A 25,529-nucleotide genomic window follows, 5' to 3' on the forward strand; every position below is an offset into this window, starting at 1 on the left:
TTCATATCAAGAGGCTACATTCTGGAGATTTGCTTCTGGCTACTAAAAGCCATGTTCAAATTTGACTATCGCTTCAATCCATTCAACTTAGTTATTAGACATACTTTCGTAACTGTGGAAATGTCCTCCTCACATAGAGAAAATGTACTCCTCACATATCTTCTGTATCAGAATTACTAATAAATTAGAGCTATAAAACTTCTTTTCCAAATGCTGGAAACAATGTAATGTGTGCATCCATTTCTTTTTCATTGGGCACATTAAGAGCATGTAGAGGCCTACGCAAAGTCGTCTTCAGACGTGACTGAACTGTGTAAGACTGAGGACACATTGTGGTTGCTTCAAAACAATTCAGTCCTGTTACCCAGCTCTTTTTGGGACCATGTGATGTGGCGTGCATGCTGCCGTTAGCCTGGGATGCAGGAAGAGGTGTGCAGGAGCACATTCTGCGCTCCTGTACAAGGGCAGACACCTCTCCCCAGGTGTGCCTATGGACAACTGCTGAGTGACCTGCATGTTGAAATGCCATACTGAAATGAAGCCTTCTGGGGGGATAAATGATAATGGATTGGCAAAGGTTAGCACTAGCCTTGTCAGAAAAGCCTCCACAGAAGTCCTTTTTATCATCAACAGAAAGGGGTGAGCCAGAGTAACAGCCTCGATGCTGAGATGTGAGTTACACTCTGGAAGAAGGCAGCTCCTTCTCCGACAACTGTGCAAAGGGTTTAACCTCGGAAGGCTTACACCAGTGTCTGTATCTCTCATTTTTGAACATGGCCTTCACTGAAACATGCATACAATTATATACAATGTGAATAGCCCATGGAATTATTTATGTCCCTAAAGTTAGGGATGTATGTAAATATTGATTCTGGGTGTGAGGATGGTTATACATGCTGGGCCTTGTCTGCTTACATTACCCTTTGCGGACACTCACTCCCCTGTATTTCTACATCAATAACCTCCTGCAAGCCCTCGATTGCCGTAGGAGGCTGAGACCCCAACTTCTGCCTTGCAGCGAGGCAGGCACCTTCTGCAGCTGGGGGTGGCTCGCGCTTTGTGCCCAGGTGGTGACAAAGGCTACTCAAGTCTTTGGGGTGGGGAGATGTGCTTGCACGAGGTTTGCAGTAACAGACTCTCCATGGGACAGCATTCCTCCAGACTGAAGACTGGCATCTTTGCACAGCTTGAAACTGATTTTGAGAAAACAGTGATGAAAATGTGTGATTTCTACATGCAAAGTAGCACTGTCTTACTCACTCTTGCGTTTTTCACTTTGCTATTGATATAATAGCAGGGCTACCCATTTCTAGAGGGAACTGGTGGTCTCCTGGGTGACTGTTCTGCATAATGACAAGTTCATCCATGACATCTGGGACTGGGAATACTCAGCCCCAAATAGATCCACTCCCACATAACTGCTCTGAGGCACAGGCTCATTTCAGATGCATGAAAAAGGCAACTGAAATAAATGTATTATCTCACTTAGATCGCATACAGTCCCAAGAACCAGGACAGATTGTAGGTGTCACAAAACAATACATAGTAAATAAATCATATTTGTAATGCAATGCACTTCAGTTAGCTAAGCCTGAGGTGTTTAGGGGTACAGAAAGTGAGGGCCTGGATGTTTTCAGGACTACAGAGCTCAAATCTCTCAGTGGCATTTTTGGCAATGAAATCACACTTAAAGGTAGCGAGTGTCCCACCTGCATGCTCAGGAGTAGGCTGTACCACAAACGCACAGGAGCTACAGCAAACAGACCCTTACACACTCCTCACTGCTATTCAAAAGAACAGCAAAGAGCAAATGGTTTCCAGCCGTAACACCAACGTTTTTCTCAGCATCATGCACACAGTGGTAAATTTTCTTCCAGGTATAAGTGTGCAAATTCTGCACTCTGCACCAGAGCAGGCTGCTGCCTAGCCTGCACTCTCCATCTGTTTAGGTCACCCTCACTGGTGGCATACGGGCAGGACCTGCACAGGGATCTGCTTCATGCGAGACATGGAGACATGCTGTTTACTTCGGTTGCTATTTCCTTTGGATGTTTTCCTATAGGAAGCAGGAACTTCCAAGTATCCCGCTATCAAGTTATTATATAACTGCTCTTGCTTTATACACATATGGAACATATTTCAGTGTATAAAGGTATAAAGTGCCTGTTTTGTGCCTAAGAACTATTGTCTACAAATTCATGCTGGACCGTGAGAATCTTATAAACAGGAAGAAGTGAGGCACTAGAAGACTAGTGTACTTATTTTCACAGATTGAAGCAAGCAAGCAAGCACAACGCTGAGGTGCCCCAGAGAAGAGGCATATATATGCCAAAATATATGCCTCTAAAAATATTGCCAATGCATTTTCGAAAAAATCCTTAATTGCCACTGGGTATTACTTATTACAGCCCTTAACACAAACGCTCTGTGGGGCTCTCTGTATTTTGTCATTTAAGCATCATGTAGCCAGTGCATACAATGTTGACTTGGACTTTTAAGGAAGGCTGAGGAAAGTCACCCAACTCAAATGTGCCCAAGTTTGCATTTAAGACACAGATGCACAGTATTTCCCAATGACTTCTACCAGTATTTCACCACCTAGGGAAACCATCACAAATTATAATGAGAGAACATCTCTTCTAAAGGTACCAACCTGGAAAGACACAGTGGGGAGAGTCTTAATAAGAAGGGCTCTCTGAGACAACTACACCAGCTCTCCAGAGAGCAGCTAAACACTAACAGAAGACCTTGGGTCTGGTTCTGTGCTGAGCTGATGCCAGACTACTGCCCGGCCTGTGTCATAGCTGGGCTACAGGAACATGTCCTGTGCAAGAAGACCACTCACCCCCCGCCCTCCTTTTTTTTTTTAACCATCTAATTTTAACCGTCCCTGTTAATCCACATAGAACTATGTTTATTATGGTAAACTATGATGTGGTCTCCTACAGCTGAAGAAATGACTTTCCATTCCTCGCCATGTTTTCCTCTCAAGTCTATACACACAGCCTCATACCTGCACAGGACTGAACTGAGTTAGAAGCAAACTACAGAGACTGTCTAGAGCACAATGAAATCAGCTGCTACACTCAGCTGAAGAGCTTTCGTGGTACCTTTAAGTAATACACCTAACTATGTTATTTTAAAATGGACTTAAACTAGGCTGCCTTTCAGAAACAAAACATTTAAGTCCAAGTAAGACCAACCAGTAAAAAGGTAAGAGTAAAGACTAGCCAATACTCGTAAAAGTAACAGACGGTGAAAATTAGAGCGCGCTAAGGTTTGTAAAATTCCCCCTATGTTTTCTGGTATTAGCTGAACTTAGATTATTTACAAATCTCCGTGTCTCAACACAAAAGCAAGAATATAAAAATTAAGAAAAAGCTAGTTGTAAAATAAAGCAATTTCCCTCCCTAGCAGAGAGTTCTTTCACGGTCAGTATTACGAAAGAGGTAAACCAGCCTTCTGTATCTGATGGGAAGCCTATTGTAGGAATTCTGACATGAGACACGAAAGTACAGTATCAAAGTTTTGTAACAGGGTAAACAGGACATACAGAATTAATGCCATTGGTAGGGAAATGTTTCCCTGGAAAAGCGGGAATGGCAACACTTGAAAGCTGGAAGAAGGGAGAGATGTCTCCGGGCCTGGATGGAAGAAGTTTCCGAGGCCTGCTTGTGGGCAGAGAGCAAGACAATGCCTTCTGCACTGCATTGCACAGCATGGCTGCTGTCATGCTCAGCACCCAGAGTGCTGGGATGCCTGCTCTTTTGGGGAACGTGCTGCTGTGATCAGGTGGCTGTCAGGTGTAATACACTCAGATCTTCACAAGTTTTATGTACGACACTGAAGAAGTGTATGACACAGAAGCTAAACAAGTCTATTTTAAGACTGAATTTATTTAAACCGACAAATAATGCTATTGCATGGTAGCACTTCTACCTCAAACAAGAGGACTGTCCCCTTTAGTCTTTGCTATTTTAGTAATTACAATGGAACGCCTCCCTAAATAGAAGCGAAAGTCTATTCCTGACACTGCCTCTCCAATATTTGGGCTTTCTTTCTAAAACCAAAGGCTAAGGGAAGGAACACTGGCAGAAGAGGAGTGCAAATGCACTCCTCCAGCACTGCCTTAGGCAGCAAGCGCCTAGGAGCAGCCGGGGCAGACCGGCTGGGCAGCAGCAGTAGTGGGCTGCTCACCCCAAGCCAGCACCAAGGGCGGCCGAGGTCATACTCGGTGACCAGCATCAGCCACTACATCCACTAATATCCACTAACAAACCTCTCAGAGGGACACCTCTTCTGGACCTTCTGAATTTACCAACTTGGGCCGCAGTGCAACCCAAATTACTGCTGGGAACAGGCTGCTTGCCTCAACTGGGAAGTAGCAGTATACTTTACTAGCATGAACATTAATCATGAACATTAACCACTTGTTACAATCAGTACAGATCCACTAGAGCTTTACAAGCGGAGTTTGACTAGTCTTCAGCTTTGTTCTCTTACATTGTCCTTTGCTACCTATCCCCTCCCTTTAGTACTTGAACACGAGGAGAGCAAAGTGGCCCTGGTTCTTGCTTTTGGCCAATAATAATCATTTGAAGACCTTTACTCCACCCTATAAAAAGAACCATCAGCCCATAAATACCTGCTTTTCTTTCCTATTATACTAAGCTTACCAAACTACCTCCAAGAACATTATTGTACTTCAGAAATTAGATCAAAAATAAATACCATGATCACACTCCTAATGATAATAACTTAATGCAATGTGTATCACTTACAAGTATTAGAGTGATCAAAACAAGGTGATGGGCTAATAAAACAAGTATTTTCATAAAAGAGAATTTATACTTTCAGTATGACTGTATCTTATTTAATTCAATTATTAGGCATACATCATTGATAGCTGCTGACTTATAATTGATAGTTGCTGACTTCCTAGCTTTAAAAATCAATTGACATCAAAAGGAACAACCTAGCAGTCAGACACATGCCTTCCCCCCTCTGCCAACACCCACTAAGGGCCATTGCTGGTCAAGAGCTGTAACAAACGTTCTTAAGGGCATGCATTTTGGCTATCACCTTATACCACAATGACAACAGTTATATTTGAGTCCCGTGTTTCTCTTGGGGAGGCAAGGAGCCACAGAACTTTCATTAATAATGGAGAAGTTTCTTCTTTTGCTGCCTCCTCCCTCCCCCCCGGCAGCCCTCCCGAGCTCCCCGGGCTGACCAGCTCTTCTTTGAGGCCCCATGGGTGCTTCTCTTGGGGCCACACTGCAGAGGATGCAGAGGTGTCTTGCTGCTGCCCCGACATGAGTGGAGAAGGAAAAAATGGCTTTATGCATGTGATCACAGTTACACTTCCCAGTTGATCTACTTTGTCCCCAGGTACAACCAGCACCACTGGCTAGGAAGCAAGCTTTTCTCATTTCTCTTGGTGAACTGGGTCCCTGTGCACGCAGGGGACAAGGGCAGCAGCCCCAAGCCCCGCCGGCTCTGAGTGCCCGCACCAGCTCTCTCCTGGCCTCGTGATGCTGCACCGCATCCCACCACCAGGCAGGGCAGACCCCAGTGAGGCTCAAGCCTCCTCCTTGCTCCCAGGCATTACATCTGAGGATCCCAAGCACTTCTCAGCTCATCCGAGAGAGCAGACATCAGCTTGGGTTTTGCTCATCAGCTGCAGCTAGAACCAGGCACTCAAACCAAAGGACAGATTCTGGGGATTATTTGTTATTAAAAATATATATATATTATTCTTTTCAAAATATGTTTTCCTATATGTGAAATGTTTTGGCTCAGTTATAGATTGAAACAGTAGCTCTCCCCTCCCTCCCTCTTCCCCCACTTGGCTCAAGTCTCAACTGTGACTCAATATGTGATTTTGATTTATTAAGACTAATTTCCCACAATGAGCAAAACAAAACACATACAATGGCCCATCTGGGCAAATAATTTCTGAAAATGCTTGCAAGACAAATAGTACTGCATACTCTGAGACACAACACATGAATAATAAACGGACATTTTAGCATTATATATTTTCTAGCATATAATAAGATATGCTGGATTTACACAGAGATTCAGATTTATTTTAAAACATTTCTTATTTTAAAATGTTTCATTTTGGTTTACTTGAGCCAGTATTTTACATGATTTCTGTCTCTATTGAAGTCTCAATGCTGTTTCTAATACTAAAAAGTCTTTTCTTGATCCTAATTAAAACTATTTAATAATATTTCAAGTCCCTGTATTAAACAGAAACAAACTACCCACAGACCAGAGGCCAGCAGGTACACTGATTTCAGCTGGGGGTGACGTACACCTCAGTTAGCAATAAATGACAATGTTAACATACTCTCCCTGTGAAACAGCGCTCCAGTGATGTGCTTTCTGTAGGCCTGGACGAGAGCAAGCCCCTCCATTCTGAATCACAGACAAACATCTGATTTTGACAGTGGTTTTAAAGTCCGAGCAGAACCAAGGTTAGAGCTCCCAAACTCCTTCTCCCTTTAACACCTAAGGGCATACGATAAAGCAAAGCCACACTCACACCACCAAGGGACTGGAGCTGCCAGGCTGTGAGCTCGGAGTTCCCACACCCCAGGTGCAAAGCCTGATGACCCAATTATTATTACTGGCTGCTCTATCTGCCTCTCAAGGTTCCCAGACAAAGAGGACCTGAGTACCTTTTTGTAACCCCATGGCCACGTCTGTGTGTTTCCGGGAGGAGCACAGCTGAGCTGCCTGCAGCTACCAGCTTGCCCTTGCTCCCTGCATGCCCACTCCACGAGGACGCTCCCCCAACACCTCACCTGGGTTGCCAAAGAGTCAGAAATGAGCAAAGGCACAAATTTATGGTCTCAAAGCAATAGCAGTTTGCAGAAATCTAAAACCAGCATAGAATTTTGAGACGTCAGATGCCCCAGTGCACTACTTGAATATATTTCTTCTGAATTTTACTCCTTCTGATGGCAGCCCTGACAGATAAATGCTCCCAAGCAATCAGCAACTTCATCCTGCTTAATTGCCTGAGATCTACAGCTTTTACTGCAAGAAACATTTCTTAGTGAAGCATCCCCAGTACCACGTACTCTGCTACATGCTACTATATCCCAATGCACTGCTCTGTGATACACTGCTTTGCAAAGATGGCTCTTATTGATTTTGATTTTTCTTGGTAACAAAAGAATCCCCCAACAGTCAGCCAATGCTTTGTCTCAACTGTGATTGACAAGTCTATGTAAAAATGTTACAAAAGGGAAAAGCTCTGAACTTCCAGATGACTTGCTAAGAACTATGTATGACAGAAATCTGCCAGTTCTTTAAAGAAACAAGAGAATACTAAATTGCTACGTGATTTTTGTTTACTTTTCCCAGGCTGACAGCATTTATGTATCTTTCCTTGCTTTAATCAGAGACATGATGAAATCTGGTATCTCCAATATTTTTGTACAGCGTATGTTACATATGTACATATATATTTCCTAAGAGATGGAAAACCATACGGAAGGCAGAGAGAAGGATTATACTCGGTCTTTGAGTAAGCTGGGTATTTTCAAGCATTGGCATGAGTTGTTTCATTGCATATGGATTATGAAAAAGATCATAACTTATCTCAGAGCTGGGCATTCAGCACCTGTATCTGGAAGCAGAGAGATGTCTGATCCTTAGCAGGGAAGAAGAAAAACAGCCCATGAATCTAATAAGCACGAACATTTTGGAAAAAAAAAAAAAGGATGAGAAACAACTCTGTATAACTGATGAAATAATTTAAGTTGATAGTTTATCTCAAGATAAGGGTGAACAATTTTTATATGGCAGAGTGGGAAATAAAAAAATAAACAGTCCATTTGTTCTTTCCTGGCATTATAAGACTTTACACCTAATTGTTTGGAGTTCCAATAATTCTATCTTTATTTTCCTGAAGTATGTGCCTTTTTTTGCTGCTATTTACTAATCAAGCAATGACTATTGTATTAATGCAGTTATCACTTCTTCTGCTGTTTGCATTTGGAAATGAAGGATGTAAGGTCTGTTACTGCCTTTATAGGGACTTGAATTCACGAAGGACCAACACAGCTGCAGAGGTGTTTGCCTCAAAGAAGATCTCACACGTAAACCGCGGACAAGCAGAGGCATAACTGATCTTTGAGACTTCTATCACCCAGACCACACAAAACCTGCACTGAACAATCAATGGTCTCTGTTGTGCCAAGGACTGTTTTCACCCAGCTGAGTAGTGATGTGGGTCCTACGTTACTTGTAAAATGTAATATCAGGCTTGGGGTCAGCTGGGTGGCATCTCCAACAGGCCGTGATGGCATGCCTCTGGCACATCACAGCCTTACCCCTCCCGTATTTCTGTACGGGGTATCCATCGCAGAAATACCTGCAGCAATAAATCATGAAACGTGTGCACAGATTAGTATTGCACTGTACACCCTGCACATCTAGGACTGGCCCCATCTTTCAGTGTGTCTTTTTCTACCAATCTGTGCATCTGCATTAACTACTATGTTCCAAATCACACACAGGCTGCTTGGTTAGCCAACAAAGAAAGGATGAATCTCTCTAGGATTTTCAGATGTCTTGCTTTCTACTTTCAGAAGTAATACGGAACATCTGAAATCCTAAACAAACGTCCAAAGCCTCCAAATGCTTTGGACGGAAAAAGAGGACCTGTTTTGGAAATTCCAACATAGGGCATTTCTAGAAAAGCTGTTTTATTTGGGAAGAAACACGTGTCTTTGAAGGTTTTGCTATGTGCATAGGGGGCAAGCAGTAATATTTTCAGCCTATTTGGGCTGTTTAAATCCCAAGTACTAGAAGCAATATAGCAGCAGTCTAAAATGTCTACCTTCTATGTTTTCATTGGATGAAATGAAGAACAGACTATTCTGAGTCTTAGTCCAAGTCAGCTACAAGTTTGGATAAAAATCAAACCAATGTGTCTCCACTTAAATCTCATATAAAAAGTCTATAATGTAATAAATTTTATAGATGTCTGAAAAAATATATACACATTTAAATTAAGTAGTAGTTAAATGATTTATAGGATTATTCTCTATTGTCTAACCCAATTAAATTCACATTCAAGATTAAATTATGGCTAGCTCATATTATTGATAAGAAACATCTCAGTGTTGTTTGGAACTTTGCTATGATGGCATCCTTTGTATACAAATCTAAAAGGAATTCATGATATATGTGTTTCTAAGTTCAGCTGGCAGATTCATGTGACTTCAGTGGGGGGAAAAAAAAAAGAATATATGGGTCCAGATTCAGAAAGATTTGATTTGGCATCACTTTCAGTTTAAACTCTAGGATACTGCACTGAATTACAGCCATGCCCTAAGCATCCATCTCTGACTGACAATACCAAAACACACTGTATTCTAAAAATCTGTTAAGATTAGATTTAGGCTGACAAAAGACAAATAAATAAATCTTGCACAATACTTATGTTATAATCCTTTGAGAGTGTCCATGCAACTTTGCTAGTTAAGTTATAGTCAAAGCTTTTTCCCCTTTCCCTAACATGCTCTTTGCTTTCGATGTAATTGATCCTTTGGGATTTTTAACCTTAGCCTCCAAAACTCTTGTTCTTGAACTGTGAAAAGCATTATGCTGAAGGAAAACACTAAAACGTATTCAGGTGTGATTATGTGGCAAGAAGTAGTACTCCAAAAAGGAACAATGTGGGATTTCATGTTTATTATCAGTTGTAGCTCACATCTGCTCTACTCACCAAAAAAAAAGTAAAAAAAGGGGGGGTGAGGAAAAGACATTATTTTAACTTCTAGTTCTTTAAAATCAACCTAGGACTTCACTTAATCTTTTTTTGCATTACTATAAGTAAAAATTACTGTAAATTGTAACTCAGTAATTCTATTGATATGTGAGTCAGCAGCCACAATAAACCCTTCAAAAACCTTATCTGACGGGGTGCAAATAACAGTAATTGTTGAGTAATGTTCACTGAAATTCACCTTTCTTATGGCTTTGCAAAAAGGTTATGAAATAGCCTGCTATTTGCATAATCATTTTGTTTTAAAAAATACTATGTGGTGAGGATTTAAGACCCACATGAAAAAAATGAGAAACTACTGTAATCTCCAACGAATTGGCACTTCAGCCTAAATGAAAGTCAGAAACGGGGGAAGACAAGCATAGGGATTATTTGTAACACACTAGAGTTGGGATGCAACAATATGAACAGTAATACATCGTTGAGTTTTGTCCATGTCCCTGGGATTTAGGACCAATGAAGATATTAATCTCTTTATATTTGTGGATAAAGTCATAATTAGGAGCTAACAGAGGAATGCCAGCTGTACACCAAAGACTCTCACTTTTGGATTTAAATGAATCAATACTTTGCCACTGGGGGAAGGTGACTGCAGCAGGCTTGGTGACGGGGAAGGGCTGGGGTCCAACCGTGGAAGACACAATGTGGAAGAAGGACTATCACAGACAGCAGTACTTAGACTTGCTCCAGAAAAGCTTTGGAATTGCTGAGCTAAGGCACGTCTTTTAGAAAAATGAATCCTGTTGATCTGAACATAGCTGTAGTGGACAGTACTCCCCGACCTAGCAAATCGATCCAGCAGATGATTAACCCGACAGTCCAAAATGCACACTGCTGCAAAAGAGACAATCTGAGACAGACAGAGAGCCAGCAGGTCCAGGCTCTCTGACAGATGGATGCAGCAAGCCTAGAGCTTATTTTGTTAAGACAGAAATTGTATTTTTCTTTTTAACTCTCAGCACATCTTTCTCTTATCCAAGAATATTCTTTCTTCTGTGTAGTTCAGCAATATTAGTTAAGTAGCAGAACATTAGTGAGGCCTACACATATTAAATCAGTTCTGATGGACAGTCTGTGCAATGCTTTGTTCCCTGCTCTCCAGGCTTCCTGCCTCTCTAGGACTGGTTCTGCATATGAAATATGCAACCATTGCTTAAAGTGGCTTAAATTTCAGTGCTTAAATTTCAAATATTTATGGAGATACAAAGACAATGTGTTATTTTATCACTGTTTAAATTCCACCACACCTAATGCATCCAAATTTTAAAAAGAGAGAGAGAGAGAGAAGAAGAATTTGATGAAAAAAATCAATTTCCCCTTAAAATGAGTAATGGGATTCTGTATCTCTCTTCGTCTACACAGTCTACACACACTATTGATGACACTTTAAAATCCTGATTTAATCGGCTTTTCAGTGTCAGTTTTTATTTGTATATTAATATCCCAACTGAAATGAAAACTCAAGAAGCAGAAAACAGCTACACATGTTCGATGTTGTATGTGAAAGCCTTAGATATTTAGCAACTTCTTTGATGCTTTGATCTCTGAAGAAATCTTACTAAAATTATGATCAAAAGAATTTATATTATTCCAAGTACTTAAAACGAACGATCTTAGGGCAATAATCAGTATTCTGTTTAATCCTTCACCCTTGGAATCCATTATTGCTAAGCACCTCAATCTGACGGGAGTTACATTTACTTAGGGATGATATTCTCCTAAAACAGAATTAGAAGTAACACAACCCTTCCAACCCTTCCAACTTATATGAAGAGCTAGGAAGAATTGGATTTTGTTCTTCTAAATAAAAAGCGGTCTTTGAAGATGTTTTTCAAATGTACATAACTTAAGAAAATTGGTATGCAGCTCATTATAAGAGTTATTTTTTTTTCCTACAAAGAAATAGAATTTCCAATACACAGCTACTTTTAATTTAATCTATTGCTATTTCCTATTGTCAGTGTTTATAGAGGACGATTACACAGATGGATATATCTAATACTTATAAAGTAAATTAACACTCTATTTGATAACATACAAAGGCAGATAAATAATAAATTATCCTTTTCATCAATCTGACCACATAATGTCTATTTCACTGCAATACCAATTACTGCATCACACTGGTTGCTATAATCCCCCATGGCAAGTTAAATCAAACAGCGTGATACAAAAATCCTTAAGCTGCAGCCTACAGAACATAAGATCCAAGCCAGATTTAACAAAAACGCTAATTGCTAGTTAGATTATGGATTTATCACCAGTTGTTGACGAGAGGTAAGGGAGGGCTGTACTTTTGCAGGAGCAAATAAGAGATCAAACCATGACTCCCTGTCACAGACTCAGTCTTAAATTCCTGCATCCTGACTAAGCAATTCATTTTCCCATTTTACCTGTGCAGATTATTTTTCTTCTTGTTCATCCCACCCACAAAGGTGGACTTTAATCTTCCAGTTGTTTTCTACAAACAGTTTATATCCCCATGCTCCGTCACTCTTTAATGGTGAAGGATTATGAGCAGACTAATGTGCAAACACATCTGACTGTGAACACTCTGTTGTAAGCATTCTTCCAAGTTGACAAGAAAACATGCCTACATTAAATGAAAATCCATCTCTGTTAAATCTGTTAGCTCCAGCTCACTTGGACTAGCACTACCGTAGGAACTCACTAAGAGGTGTGCTGAAGCAGTAAGAGCACAGAATCATGCAGTTAGCTTTGAAAGGCTGCAGATCTACTACTAGGACTGCAAGTGCATCTGGGAGAACACAAACAGTTGATAGAAGCAGAGAGATTAATCTTGCATCTGACAAACTCATTGGTAGGTATCTGTCCTTTGGGGCTGAAGGGCCTGAGAACAAGGCTCAAGGAAACGTTTTCAAAGGGGCACAGTTGATTCATCCTGGAGCGCCTTCTGTCCTGACTTCAGCATTCTGTGCAGTTCAGTTACCACATGGTTATAGACCCGTTTTGTCTTTTCATCTGTTTGTATCTACACCACTGATGACCAGGAACCTGCACAAACAGCACGATACTCCTCCAACACAGGGATACCGTGGGACTCCAAAATGCCCTCACACAGCTTGACTCTAGGCACAAGCTTGATGTGAACGGTGGGGCTCTATGTCCCTGGGACACAAGACCACAGGACAGTTAATGAACCACTACGGGACAACATACAGGAATCAGAGCAACTTCCAGAAAAATAATTTTGTCTCATTAGAGTTAATAATCCAGCTGACACAGCAAAATCTCCGGATGTTTTTAGTAGCAGGCCCACCCCATGACCCTTTCAAGGCTCTGATTCTCGGGATGCATAACATGAGAAGCAGTACCACCTCGTGTTTCTAGCTTCAGCTCTGCCATCAGACCCAGTGATAAAATGCTGGTATCTCTAAAAGTTACTTACTTGATTAAAGTGCTGAAGTTTATCAATTAAATTACTGATGAGGGGGTCTAGTCCTCTGACTTTCAGTTCTGGATTATTAATTTGTGCCTTCAGTCCACTGGAAACAACTCTGCTGGTGTAACTGAAAAAAAAGAAGAAAACATCAGTGACTGGAACCACATCCATCAGAATCAAAAATCACATTGAAGGGAACATACAAAAGTAAATATTCTGTAAATGATAATAGAAATTTGTAATAATTATTTATGGTTTTAAATACACCAAACGAGAATAAAATCAGTTTCTTGTAGTATCATCACTTCAGACTTTTCAATTCACAAACAAACATCAATTTTATAAACCACAGAGGTTCCTTTCATTCGTATTTTAACATTTGAACCTTTATAACCACCATTCTCAAGTTCATTCATGAAACAATGAGTACTGATAGCTTCCAAAAAATCTTTCTTCCATAATCACAGAAACCCAGGGGACTTAAGAAATAAACTAAGTATCATGACATTGAAGTAAACTCCAATAAAATGGCAGCCTGATTTGGAAGAAATTCTTAATGAAAGACTGAGATTGGACTTTTCTTGCTATACAGTTTATAATCAAACTCTCTGGACACACTGTAAAGCAGCATCTGTTATTATACCAGTGGTCTTCACCATGCCTTATCCATATTATCAACCTCCTCATAAAGTATCCATGTGCAGGAATTCTCTCTAGCCAAGTCTTGCTTCATTTGAGGAGCAGCAGCTGTTCTCACAACATAACGACCTCTCTGTTATCAGCAGTCTTCTCTCACTGAGTGCTGACTGTTAGTTACTGTCAGTATCCAATACACTGTAGCGTAAAAACCAAATTGGTCTGGGCTTCCATCCATGTACTCTGATGGGTAAAATTCCAGGGCTATCCAAGCTTGGCCTCTACTTCTGAGAATGTCTTTAACACACTTGAGGAGGTGATGTCATCTCCACGTGTACACTGAACCCAGTGCTTCCTGGAAGCTTCTACATATTGACTAGAGAGTCAATCTGTTCAAGTATGACTTAAATTCAAGCCATCCACAGTTCACTAAAAATCCAAGAGAGATACGGAGCAACTTTTTTTTTTTTTTTTTTTTTGGTAAGTCAAGTTTTTGAGGGCTCTGTGTAACCACCATCATTAGTTTGGCACTCATTTGTCACAAGGCAGATCACAGATGTTTGCACGACCAGTAAGGAACTGGAGAAGAACCTGTTCTCAAACCCAGCTGTCTTAGACTGTCACACGTGCCTGGGAGGAGCCCGTTAACCTAACCCTTTACCTTTAGCCCTTTACCTAACTCAGGTAGGAATCAGCTGCACTCCTTTAGACAAATGCCAAGAGAAACATCCTGCTAAATCTATCACTTCAATCGTATCTACAGATCTTCAATAGCCCAGGTGTTCTATCAGTTAATTCTTCATTAAGACCAATTTGTGCTGAAGCTGAGGACAGCACTTCCAAGATGAAAAAGTGTCCAAATTCTTTCTTTTTTCTCTGGCAGAGAGAGAGCTAGATCTCCAAATGTATTTTTGTTTCATCCTAATTTCACCTAGGATGAACAACAAATGTAATGCAAACGGCTGGCAAAGCATATTGCAGTACACTGCTGTTGAAGGTGTTGTTTAAAAACAGAAAGAACTGAGCCAGGTCCACCTTTTCAGTAAACTGAATAAAGCTCACTCCTCTCAGGAAAAAAAACAAAAGGTTTTAACAAAGAACTGCAAAACAAACAAATAAGCAAAAAAAAAATATGTATTTTTCACTAATAGCTGGACAGTAATGAGAAAAGGACAAACATTAAGGAAAATGTATTTCAGTAAGTTATAGGTTTATGTTCATGGAGCCTTTTAAAGGTAATGTTCTAAGTTTTCTTGATGTGTAACTCAAAAATGTAAAATAATCCAGAAGTGTAAAATTTCACAATGCAATGGTATGTGCAAAATGATGGCCAGATTCTGATCTTATAAGCAGACTCAGGCAGCGGGACCAATGTCCAAAGGAACAACCCAGCTAAGGCAAGAGTGGTACGGACTATATCAACCCCCTTAAGGGTTCATTTGGACAACAGAGGAAATGGCTCCACCTTAATACACCTTTAGCTTTACCTTTACTCACAGATCAGACTACAGGCTGAATACTCATTGTTGTTAATTAGGTGACAATACATGCTTACCACTGCAAGTGTACAGGAACAAGTGAAACAGCTTTTTGAGATCATCCCATTGCAGTACAGAAGAAATTCAGATTAATGAGTCAGCTCATGGTCCCCACCAGTCTGTTCAGTGATTCTCTGAGCACATTGCTGTGCCTAATCAGAAGTTCAGCAACAGGAGCAAAAAGCAAGGGTTTACCTTTTCATACTCTTGACTGGTCTCCATTCAAACCCTGGTTAAAGATATAAGAAGTTCTCTAGAAGCTTTAGTAATCACATTTCTGAATATAGAACTCAGAAATGCTTTTCCTCTGTTGCTGTTGTTGTTGTTTTATTGTTGTTGTATTTTATTGTTGTATTTTTGTTGTATTGTTGTATTTTATTGTTGTTGTATTATTGCTATTATTATTATTATTGTTTGTATTGTTTCTTTGGCAAATCATACTCTTTTTTCCCACCTTGTGAATCACAAGACTCCATAAAATGCCTCTAAGTGGTATTACAAACCTACAGCACGGCATGGAGCCTGCATAAACATGAATGATTCAGAGCCAGCAGCAGCATTAATGCCAGAGTCCTCCAAGGGACCCAGAATGTGGAAAGTCAGTCTCAGTCAACCCACTTACATTGCTGTTGCTAAATACATACCCTCTTTTACACACATTTTATCAAGAAAATGGAACCATTTTCTATGAATGAGTCTACAGTCCACCAAGACAAAGGGGATACTCATATGCTTGAAGTTCCATCTGTGCTTAAGGACTTCGCCTTTAAAGCTCTAGAGATATGCATAAATTACGCACAGATAATTCCACTGTCCAAATTGCTTGCAATTAGATTTATGACGTTGATTACCAAAATTTCAGATGTCAGAGAAAGCATGCATGAATTATGTGAATTGTGCATCATTTCCCCGTATCCTCAGTCTAGCAGAGCTTCAGTATGGCAGCCACTGAACATCCAGCTGCTAACACAAGGCTCCAGGATGTCAGAGCTGGCCTGGCGGTGGTCTGCAATGTGACCTGCATGGCTGGCGATGCCCAGAAAACCAACTGCAGACCTTTGGCAAAGGGACGTAAATGTAACCTCTTCAACAAATGATGTGAAGGGAGGCAGAAGACCTACTTGCAGTGCACAGCAAAACCAACTCTTGAGTTTCCTTCTAGTAACCCACAGCCTCTGCTAGCCTTGTGTGTTCTTACTACTGAGCAATCACTTCTGTAACAAAACCAACCTCAGAAAGACTCAGATGAACTGAAAAATGGTGAGATTCAGAGGAGATGGGCTACAATTCTTTAGAAGGGACAGGGCACAGAACTGAAGAAGAATCACCCAGCCGGTGAGAATGGAAATTCCTCCAGTCTATTACGGCCAGGAACCAAGACTGCACTAGGAAAAGACACTGTTCATACCCATCTGACCCGAACTACTACCTTGCAAGCAGTGACTCTTCCTACCAGCGCTGCAGCACGCCAAAATAGTTTGGAATAAGCACTATACATTTCCCGAAAGATAATCTGATTATTTCACTTCTTTGCACTATCTAAAGCATTTTTTTTGTTGACATCAGATCCTGAATTACTGGAAATGTACATTAAGTAGGAGCAGGAATTGGCTTGCTTTATTTAATAACCTGCAATTTAACTGAAATATTGTAGTACAGAATTGTTAACTCTGGTTACTGCTCTAGTACTTTATTCATACTAGACCCAGAAATGTCAGTAGAAACAGTCAGGGATGATATAAAAATATTGTCCCTGCAACAATCCTGAAAGTAGCCATTACGTTAGAGCCCAAGGACAGCACGTACAGGTAGAATTCTCTTCCATACCCTTAAGATTCATGCCAATGTTATACCACTAATCATTTGGGCAAAGCTATGATGTTTCAAAAAGCAAATAAACACACTCCTCAAACCTCACTTTACAGCATTTCAGAAGAACAGTTTCAATAATTTTATATCAGCTAATATAGCTGCTTGCAGGTTTACAAAAGGGTGAAAAGTGAAATGCTACGTACACGTGGGATTGTATTTCAACTGAAGATACACATTTTTATTTTCTAAATAAATATAAATTAAGAAACTTGGGTCTAAACATTTTTTTTAAATAAAACCAGATGCTGTTCTGAAACGTTGTGTTCTTTTTAATTTCTAATAAGAAAAGGGATTAAGGTACAGGATTCTCTCAAAGACAAATAGGCCTTTTTAAATAGTTCAATACTTTAAAAACAACATCCAAAATGGAAAGGACTTCCAGTTCCAGGCAAACCACTGCAGGAGCTGCATTAGGGATAGATCTAACTAGCAGCTGTATTTAGCCACAAAAGCCCAAGGAACAGGGTGCTGTTTTCATACCGCTTCCTCCCCTGCTCCCTACAGTACACAACACCAGTCTGGATAAAAGTGTCTGATAAAGCTCTTATCAGAGCTTTTCCAAATATTATTGATCAACCTCCAGCTGGGAGACTGCTTCCATTACTCCACTTTCCTTGGGGTGTTATTACCCTCCGTTGTGCCACTAGGCACCCCGGTGCTTTGATGCGGTGGCTAATGGCCTGTCCTTTTCCGGAATGAAGTCAGCTCCAGCGTATGTACTCACCCCAGGGATTAGAGAGCAAGGCACCACACCAAACATCATGTGCTCTGCACCAGGCACTGAAAATTTCTGAATAATCTATACTGGAAATTCAGGATGCCCTGATCTTCATCTGAGTGTAATTCTGCTAATTTTAGCTCTCTTTCCTCTGTGTATTTGGCCCAACATAGCTGCTTGAGAGTCGTGATTCTTATTTAATTGTGGGAGAAACTGAACATCTAACATCACAAGGCAAACTTGAAAATCTTGGCCTCACACTCTGTTCAGAAGAATCCATGAATTTCTGTGAACACGTCTACAGGAAAGAAATTGCTCTTGATGAAATAGTTTGTCCTACAGAGTTTCCATACATATAAAATAAGAATAAAATACATTGGCTACAAAATGAATGATACATTTGCTGAGCTTTTTCTCACTTGTTGACCACATTTTTTGGATATAATTATGCACTACATATCACCAAGGAAAAAATGTTGGAACAAGTATTTTTCAAAATCTAGCATACATTTTTTCACCAGTTTTGTTAGTACTACTTGAATAATTCTGCTGTGATCACCAAGGCTGAAATGGCAACACAACACCTTTCTGAGACATACTGGTAAGCTCAAACAAGTAGTGACTGAGAGTACTGGTCTGAAACTCACATTATGCCATTTATTTCTTTGGAGTTATAAAAATGTGACTGTCCTATTTTCTATACAAAAGTATAATCTATTCTGTACCCCCCTGAAACCTTCTCCACCCAGTAGAAAATCACATTAAAAACCTTCAGACTGTTCCACCTATTAAAAATGTATTTTTTCAGCCTTCTAAAAAATCAACAGCTGTCCAGCAGCCTGCTAAAGCGAGCGAAGTCTGAAGAAAGCAAGCCACTGATTTTATAATCAACAAAATCATAAAACCATTGAAACAAAGCTAGACTTTACAACAATCATTTCACATCCAGCTCTGCTTTTTTTCATCTTTGTGCATAAATTCTTAAACAGGAAAGTATTCTCGAGATATATGTTGCCTGTAAAACCACCCAGAAGTAGCTAGCACTACGCGAATAATAACTATAATGAATTTAAATTATGTCTTTTCAGGCCCATATGTCTGAGAGTCAGTCATTCACTGCAGGCTCTTATTTGCTAAAAAAATTCTGAAGTAGCCTGTTTATTTCTGCAACATACTCAACACACTGTCAGAGCAGACACCACCCACCACCACTAAATGACTCAGAGGTTAAAGGGTTAGAGGGGGAGAAGGGAGGAAAGAGCTTTGAATGTGTCATTTAGTAGAAGCAATGAGAAATATGGATAAGCTATTTAACTGGCCTTGAGATCCACTGAACAATTAATTCAGTTACATTAGGCATGGTTCACCAGATGGTGTGTTTTGTCTTATATTTATTCATAATTTGACCCTTGGGCTGGAATGGTTTGCCTGAAATTCAATTATGTGAATCCACTGCATATCTACACCAGGCTGTTGTGTCTCCAAGTTTGTAATTTTTGAGCCTTTCTCGTGTGCATGTGACATTCTGACCTACAGGGCTCTGCAAGGAACGATTTTCTCCCAAGTCAAAGCAAGCAGAAATGACCAGTAAAAGCAGTGACAAAAAACTTACATGGTTGAAGAACGAGTTTGAAATGAGGCATTGAGATTATCAGCTCCGATCCAATTAGCTCTTCCGTCCATACTTCTTCACAAAAGTGAAAGACATGCGGAACATACACCTTTATATTTTTAGACCCCTTGCCTGGTCATTGGAGTTATACGTGACTCAACAATTAGTTTCAAGGAAGCAAAGAAAATGCCATTTTCCTGTCATTTTCTTGATGCTTAAACCCAGTTCTCCAAGAGGAAGCGCCAGCCAGCAGTGTTCTTCTTTGAGCCAGCTGTCCCACGTGCTGAGACTGCTGGTGGTGAGTCCCCGGCCAACTCTTTCCATCCTCGTCATTAAAAGTGACCAACAGGCAGATAGGTAGTGGTTCGCCTCTGAGCAGCTCACCAAGTGGCACTCCTTGGAAAAATGCCTTTATCGTACTTGTCATTTCCGTCAGTTTAGAAAACCTGGATTATGGTCATTGAACACCTTGGCTGAGAGGTCTCAAAGAAAGGAATAGTCAATCCTTGACACTGTTCTCTAAGAACTACATCATCTTGCTCTAAGTAGTCACAAGAAATTAAACACTTTATTTAGAAAGAAATACACCTTAATAAATTTACTGTCAGATAATCAGCAGCCATGAGGGGCAAAAAAAAAAGTTTGCAGTATTTTTTTTTTGTCGTATAGTTCAGCTCATTTCTACCTAACCATCTTAAATATTCAGTGTGCAAGCACTTTATAGAATTAAATCTTGCAAGATTTCATGACTATAATGATCATTCAGTTAGCGTGATCCATTAGGTCCTCCTGCAACCAGCACCATTAAATTGATATACTCCTTGTTTATAAAAATGGTTTCAGTCAGGCCTCTGCTCATTGCAGAGCTACAGGAAGAGGAGCTCGATTCCACTGAGCAGCTGACAAAGGCCTTCTCTAACAATTAACGTCCTGAGAACACCACTGTGTAAGGGGCCATTTTGGGAACTCTTTCACAGCTCCAGATTCTTCCAAGCCTTTGCATGCAGGACTGGAGGTTTCTGGATGACTGTTGGAAGTCACATCTGTCAACTTGCTGGCTAACCTGAAAATTAGTGGGGCTTGTTTGCTTAGTTTTAAGGGAAAAAAATGTAATTTATGCCAGTGTACAGCCGGAAGAATTCTACCGATGTCAGTGGAGTTATACTAGTGTAAAATGTGGATACATCACATGAGAATTAGACCCTTTGTGCACAAAGAAAATGTTTCTTGTGTTCTTAATGATCAACTGAACACAACTGGAAAAATATTTTCCAAGAAAAAGATCTATCTGTTTAAAAATACCTACATAAAGAGTTCATTTTGAAATGATTAAGTAACTGCCAACAGACTACAAGAAAGCTCAAATCTAGCACATAATGAGCTTAGCTGCCCTGAAGATTTTGTGAAGCAGAACTGACACGATGTGAATATCCTCTCTGCCAGAACTATTCTAACGGGCTTCAGTGGAAGTTGCATAAATAATCTTGTTTATTAGTAATTATGGGAAATGATGAGACAAATACTGTTTGCTAATGGGCTAATTCCCCCCAAAAAATCACAAAGCCAAATAGCATTTTAATATCTTTCTCCTATAGGACAAACAAAAGACCTCCTGCACTCTGGATTATAAAGGCAATTTTAAGACTGCAGGTACAAAAAGAAGTTACTAGAAGGTTTCAGATGACTAGATGATGCAACCCCATGAATACATGGAAAATCACAGTGAAGAGCAACTTGATGATGGGGTGTACGTGTAAAAGATCTTACCAATAAAACACGTTTTCATCAGGTTTTCCAGAAGCATGCTGAGTTTCAAAGAATACAGGTAAAATGCTTGGAAAGTGCTGTAGAAAAGTTATTACAGATTGTAGGTGAAACAGCCTACTTTCTTTTCCTATGTATATGAAAAGTTAACACTACCTTCAAGGCACACTGAAAGCACCAAAGAACTTTGTAGAAGTTAACTGGACAGCCTTTATTGTGTTGAGGGAAGGGAAGTAAGTACTTGTCTGGACTAACATCAGATAGGAAGGCTCTTCAGTTTAAAGTGGAATAACCTTTACAGGACATGCAAATGTCCTTCTTTACTCATCAAAGTGAAAATGAGCCAGGAGAATGATACAAAACCAAAAGGTGATAAGCTAATTAGGAACTGGCAGCATAAAGATCACTCCCCATTAAATGGATTTGAGAAACAGAACAGAAAATAGCATAACAAACAAACAGTACACAGTTATCAAAATAACATCTTTGACCGTTCCTAGCAGAAAAAGTAAAGCTGAAACATCTTTTTTTTCAGTAACTCCTGGACCAGGGGAGAGCCTTCTTGAAGTACAAACAGACAATGAAGCTAAATCTTGACAGAGAACCTGATTCTGCAGAAAGCAAGTGGGAGCACGACTGCCTAACTTTTTAACTTGAGAGATGGAAGACTCGTGGAAAATGAGACTGACTCAGCCTAAAAGAAAATACAGTCTTGAGAGAGGAGAGGACTTGAACTCTTGGAAAAAAAAATAAAAGCAGACTAGCAATAAACCTCATGGCAGCAGAGAAAGAATGAGAATCAAGCGGGAGCTCACAATATTTGGTTGATGGGTCTTTTGGCAGGCAAAAGTGGCAAAGATCCAATTCCCTTTATGGAAACCCCGGGTTCTGATACTTAAAAATCAGGCTTGACATATCCTAGTATACAACAGGATATTTTATGACCTGATCACAGAATTTTTTAGGAAGCAAAAAGGGGAACGTCCTAATTTGTACAGTATCAGACAGACGTCACAGGGAGAAGACCTTGCCTGTGGCTCATTAAAAGCAAAGCAAAACAAAACATAACAAAAAGACATTAATGCTAAGAGGTCAAAATTCCAGCTTTCCTCAGGAGTCAGTTTCTCCAAATACACTTAGATACACATGGCAGATTAATGAACGGCTGACGATAATGAACACACAAGCTGCAGCCCTGGGTGAAGGCAGCGCGGGGCCTGATCTCTGACCCCGGCAGCCTCAGCTGGAGCCCCCTGCCCCCGGCAGCCCTGCTGCTCCTGGCGGCTGGCAGCCCCAGCGGCACATGGCATGTGGCCGCCCGCTTCCATGTTCCAAGCTACTGCTGAGCCTAGCAGGGCAGCGTGGCTGCTGCTGCTGCGAATCACTGCAGCGATTTCAGTTTCTCATCTCTGTTTTTAATGATTGCCGCAACTGTGCTCCGCATGTCTACTTCCACATCCCTTTACCTGCCCTGCTGATTATGCCAAAGTGGAGCCAGCTTTGTTTACTTTCTGAACCCCGTTCTTCTCTCCCATGCCAGCCTGAAGCACCGCCTCAGGCTTCTCTTTCTGGTGACCCTCTGCCTACCTCCCCATCTCCCTCACTGCCTGCCTCTATTGCAACATCAGCAAAGCTGACAGCTGCTGCCAAAGCTGACACAGAAACGGCATTTAGCTGGTACTTACTGGACACAGGGAGTAGATCAGATATGTCACTACTAGAGAGAAGGTGTTTTAGTTTTAAACCTGTACAACTCTTACTCATACCAGCAAAAACAAAAAGGAAGTAATCATGAGGCTAGGTTTGACCTAGGAGCACCTCTGTCACTAGGAGGGACCCATCCTTGCTGAGGCAGCCAAGTCATTAAATGTTAAACCCAGTGCCTGTTAGACCTTACGTCTACCTTAAAACCTATCCCCAGCTGCCATCCTTTTCCTTCCTACCTCATGTGAAGGAGGCATTTGGGTCGTGCAGGCCCATACTCTCCTCTAAGCATGTCTTCAGAGACCTGTTATAGGGCAGGTGAGACCTACTCTTCCTGACCCACTGTCACCTCCCCTGACTGTTTCATGTCCTTATGGATGTCCCTGACCATCATGTGTTCTAAGCATGCACTAATGCATGCACATTTGAACACAAGTCCTTACACAGATTTTCCAAGATTCTTGTAAGGAACTATTCAAGGCATCTCTTATCTGCTCCACTGCCTTCCCTTTCTGACCTGTCTTAATTCCCCTATAGTAGGTGTTTGGCTCTTTAGCCACAGATGGAAGAATAACTGGTCCTTTCTGGCCTGCAGGAGTGTGAGGTCGCACTTCCAATCCTTTCCTATTTCCAGGTTAAAAATGTTGTGATTAAGATGGTAGCACTACATTTTAGGTAAGTAAATAAGAGGCCTTCGTAATGTATAGAAAAAGATCAGACCACTGAAGACTTCCCAACCTCCTGACTCAGAGTTTTTAAGCTCCTTCACTTTTGCTTAATCTTTTCCACCAGCAAGACAGCTGAATTCATCATTCCAAAGCACCAAAGCTTTATTCCGCACAGAGGAAGAAGTATTTTATTGCAGAAACTGTAAGAGCTACCTGTACAACTCACCAGCAGATTTATAGATTTCATCCAACTCCTTCCTTCTGCAACTGCCTAACTGGCACAGATGAGGACAATCAGCATTTATTGTTCCCTAAACAGCAAAACACCAACTGACAAAATGTTCTCAGCATGTATTGCTGTCAGTGGGTGAGAGCTATGTGCACCGTATCAGTCTTAGCTTAATTACAGTTATCCCGAAGGCACCCTTGTTGCTAGAATTCCTTACGGATGCACCAAATCCTCTGCCATACCAGTATCACAGGGGTCCGTTGTGAACACACACTTTTTCAGCGCCACCTTCATGGTTTGCAAATGGTTTAGGGAGTTTAGCAGTTTAAATTGTTGCTAGCTTATATCTAACTAAAAGGTCAGTGCAGTAGTTTGGTATTCTAGCAAAAATCATCATTTTGATCCCTCTTGAAAACACTGCAGAAAAAGCTAGTGTTAGCAGAGGGCAAGCATGGTTTAAATCTGGAGATCAAAGGGTCTCAGCACTTGCCCAAGAAAAGTGTTCACCTAGGTCAAGGCTGAAAAGCTCAAGAGTAATGTGGGAAACTGAGCTGCCTCAATTCATGTTTTTGTCGTTAAATACAAAGCATTGTTTTCCTTGCTTGTCTGGTACTTCTCACAAAAATAACTGCACTGGAAGAGAGGTCAAATGTAAAAAGATTTTCCTGTCATCACGAATTTGAAAAAGAGAATATTTATACAAAAATCAATTTACTTGACCTATACTGTTCAATTCTTCTGCTAATGCTGTTGAAGACTTATGTCTGGTTAAAACTGTTCCCTTCCATGACTTAGCTTCTCTTCTACTTGATTTTGCAGTAAGGTCACAATCCTGAGTTCATGATTTTATACTCTGTTGCTAAAAACAGCAACACAAATTCAACACAAGTTTACTGCGGGATTAACTACATCAAGGACCAAATTGTTGGGGTTGTCGGGGACAACATCTAAACACATACTCCACAAAATACTGGGTGGAAGATTACCTATGAAGGAAAATGAGGACAGGGAATCCTATTTCCCTGCTGTAAATGCCCTCCTCATGAAAATCAAAGTGTCACAAAGGCTTTTGCCATAAACAAATCCAGTTCAATCCATGTGAAGCATGATCCCCTTTTTGATAACCACTTGTAAGATGGATGACAGTAAGCAGAAAGATTAATCAGTTTAGTGAGATTTTTCCTTGGAATTTGGACTTTTGTTGCACAGATTCCCCTCCTTTACACACCTACAAGAGCTCCAATGCTTTTGTGTTAAATACAGTAAAAATCCTTAGTATAAAATTCCCAAGTAGATGAACACAAAGCAGATCACGAGACTCCCTAATACGTAAACTCAAATGCCCTTGCCATCATACATATACACGTATGGTCACAAATACACAGCTTTCACTTTTTAGTTCGGAGAGGCAGACTACTGTAAGCAGAAAAATAAATAGACCAAGTAACGTAACATAGAAAGAAATAACCCTAACAGAGCATTATGCCAAATGTAACAAATCAATTATGCCAGACCCAGTACAAGGACTCAACACAGCCCTCATCTACATAATGCCCAAGTGCACCTTACTTTTT

At 40.6% G+C, this 25,529-nt stretch overlaps 1 protein-coding gene across 19 annotated transcripts in view; it reads right to left on the bottom strand.

The window, feature by feature from the left end:
* Positions 1 to 25,529, bottom strand: part of LOC310904415 (glypican-5-like) — a 441,629-nt gene that overhangs the window by 139,885 nt on the left and 276,215 nt on the right. For 17 of the 19 annotated variants that reach the window (XR_014588310.1, XR_014588311.1, XR_014588312.1 and 14 more), the window contains one exon: positions 13,221 to 13,341. Coding sequence is in view for 11 of the 19 variants with exons in the window: in XM_083849130.1 (XP_083705256.1) it covers positions 13,221 to 13,341 (121 nt within the window). In the remaining 8 variants the exon portion in view is untranslated. Of the gene's footprint in view, positions 1 to 5,848; positions 12,941 to 13,220; positions 13,342 to 25,529 lie in introns of those variants that run through there. The other 2 variants (XM_083849128.1, XM_083849126.1) reach the window with 2 other exon arrangements.

The sequence above is a fragment of the Anser anser genome (assembly GCF_964211835.1).
Source record: "Anser anser genome assembly, chromosome: 9".
Taxonomy (NCBI): domain Eukaryota; kingdom Metazoa; phylum Chordata; class Aves; order Anseriformes; family Anatidae; genus Anser; species Anser anser.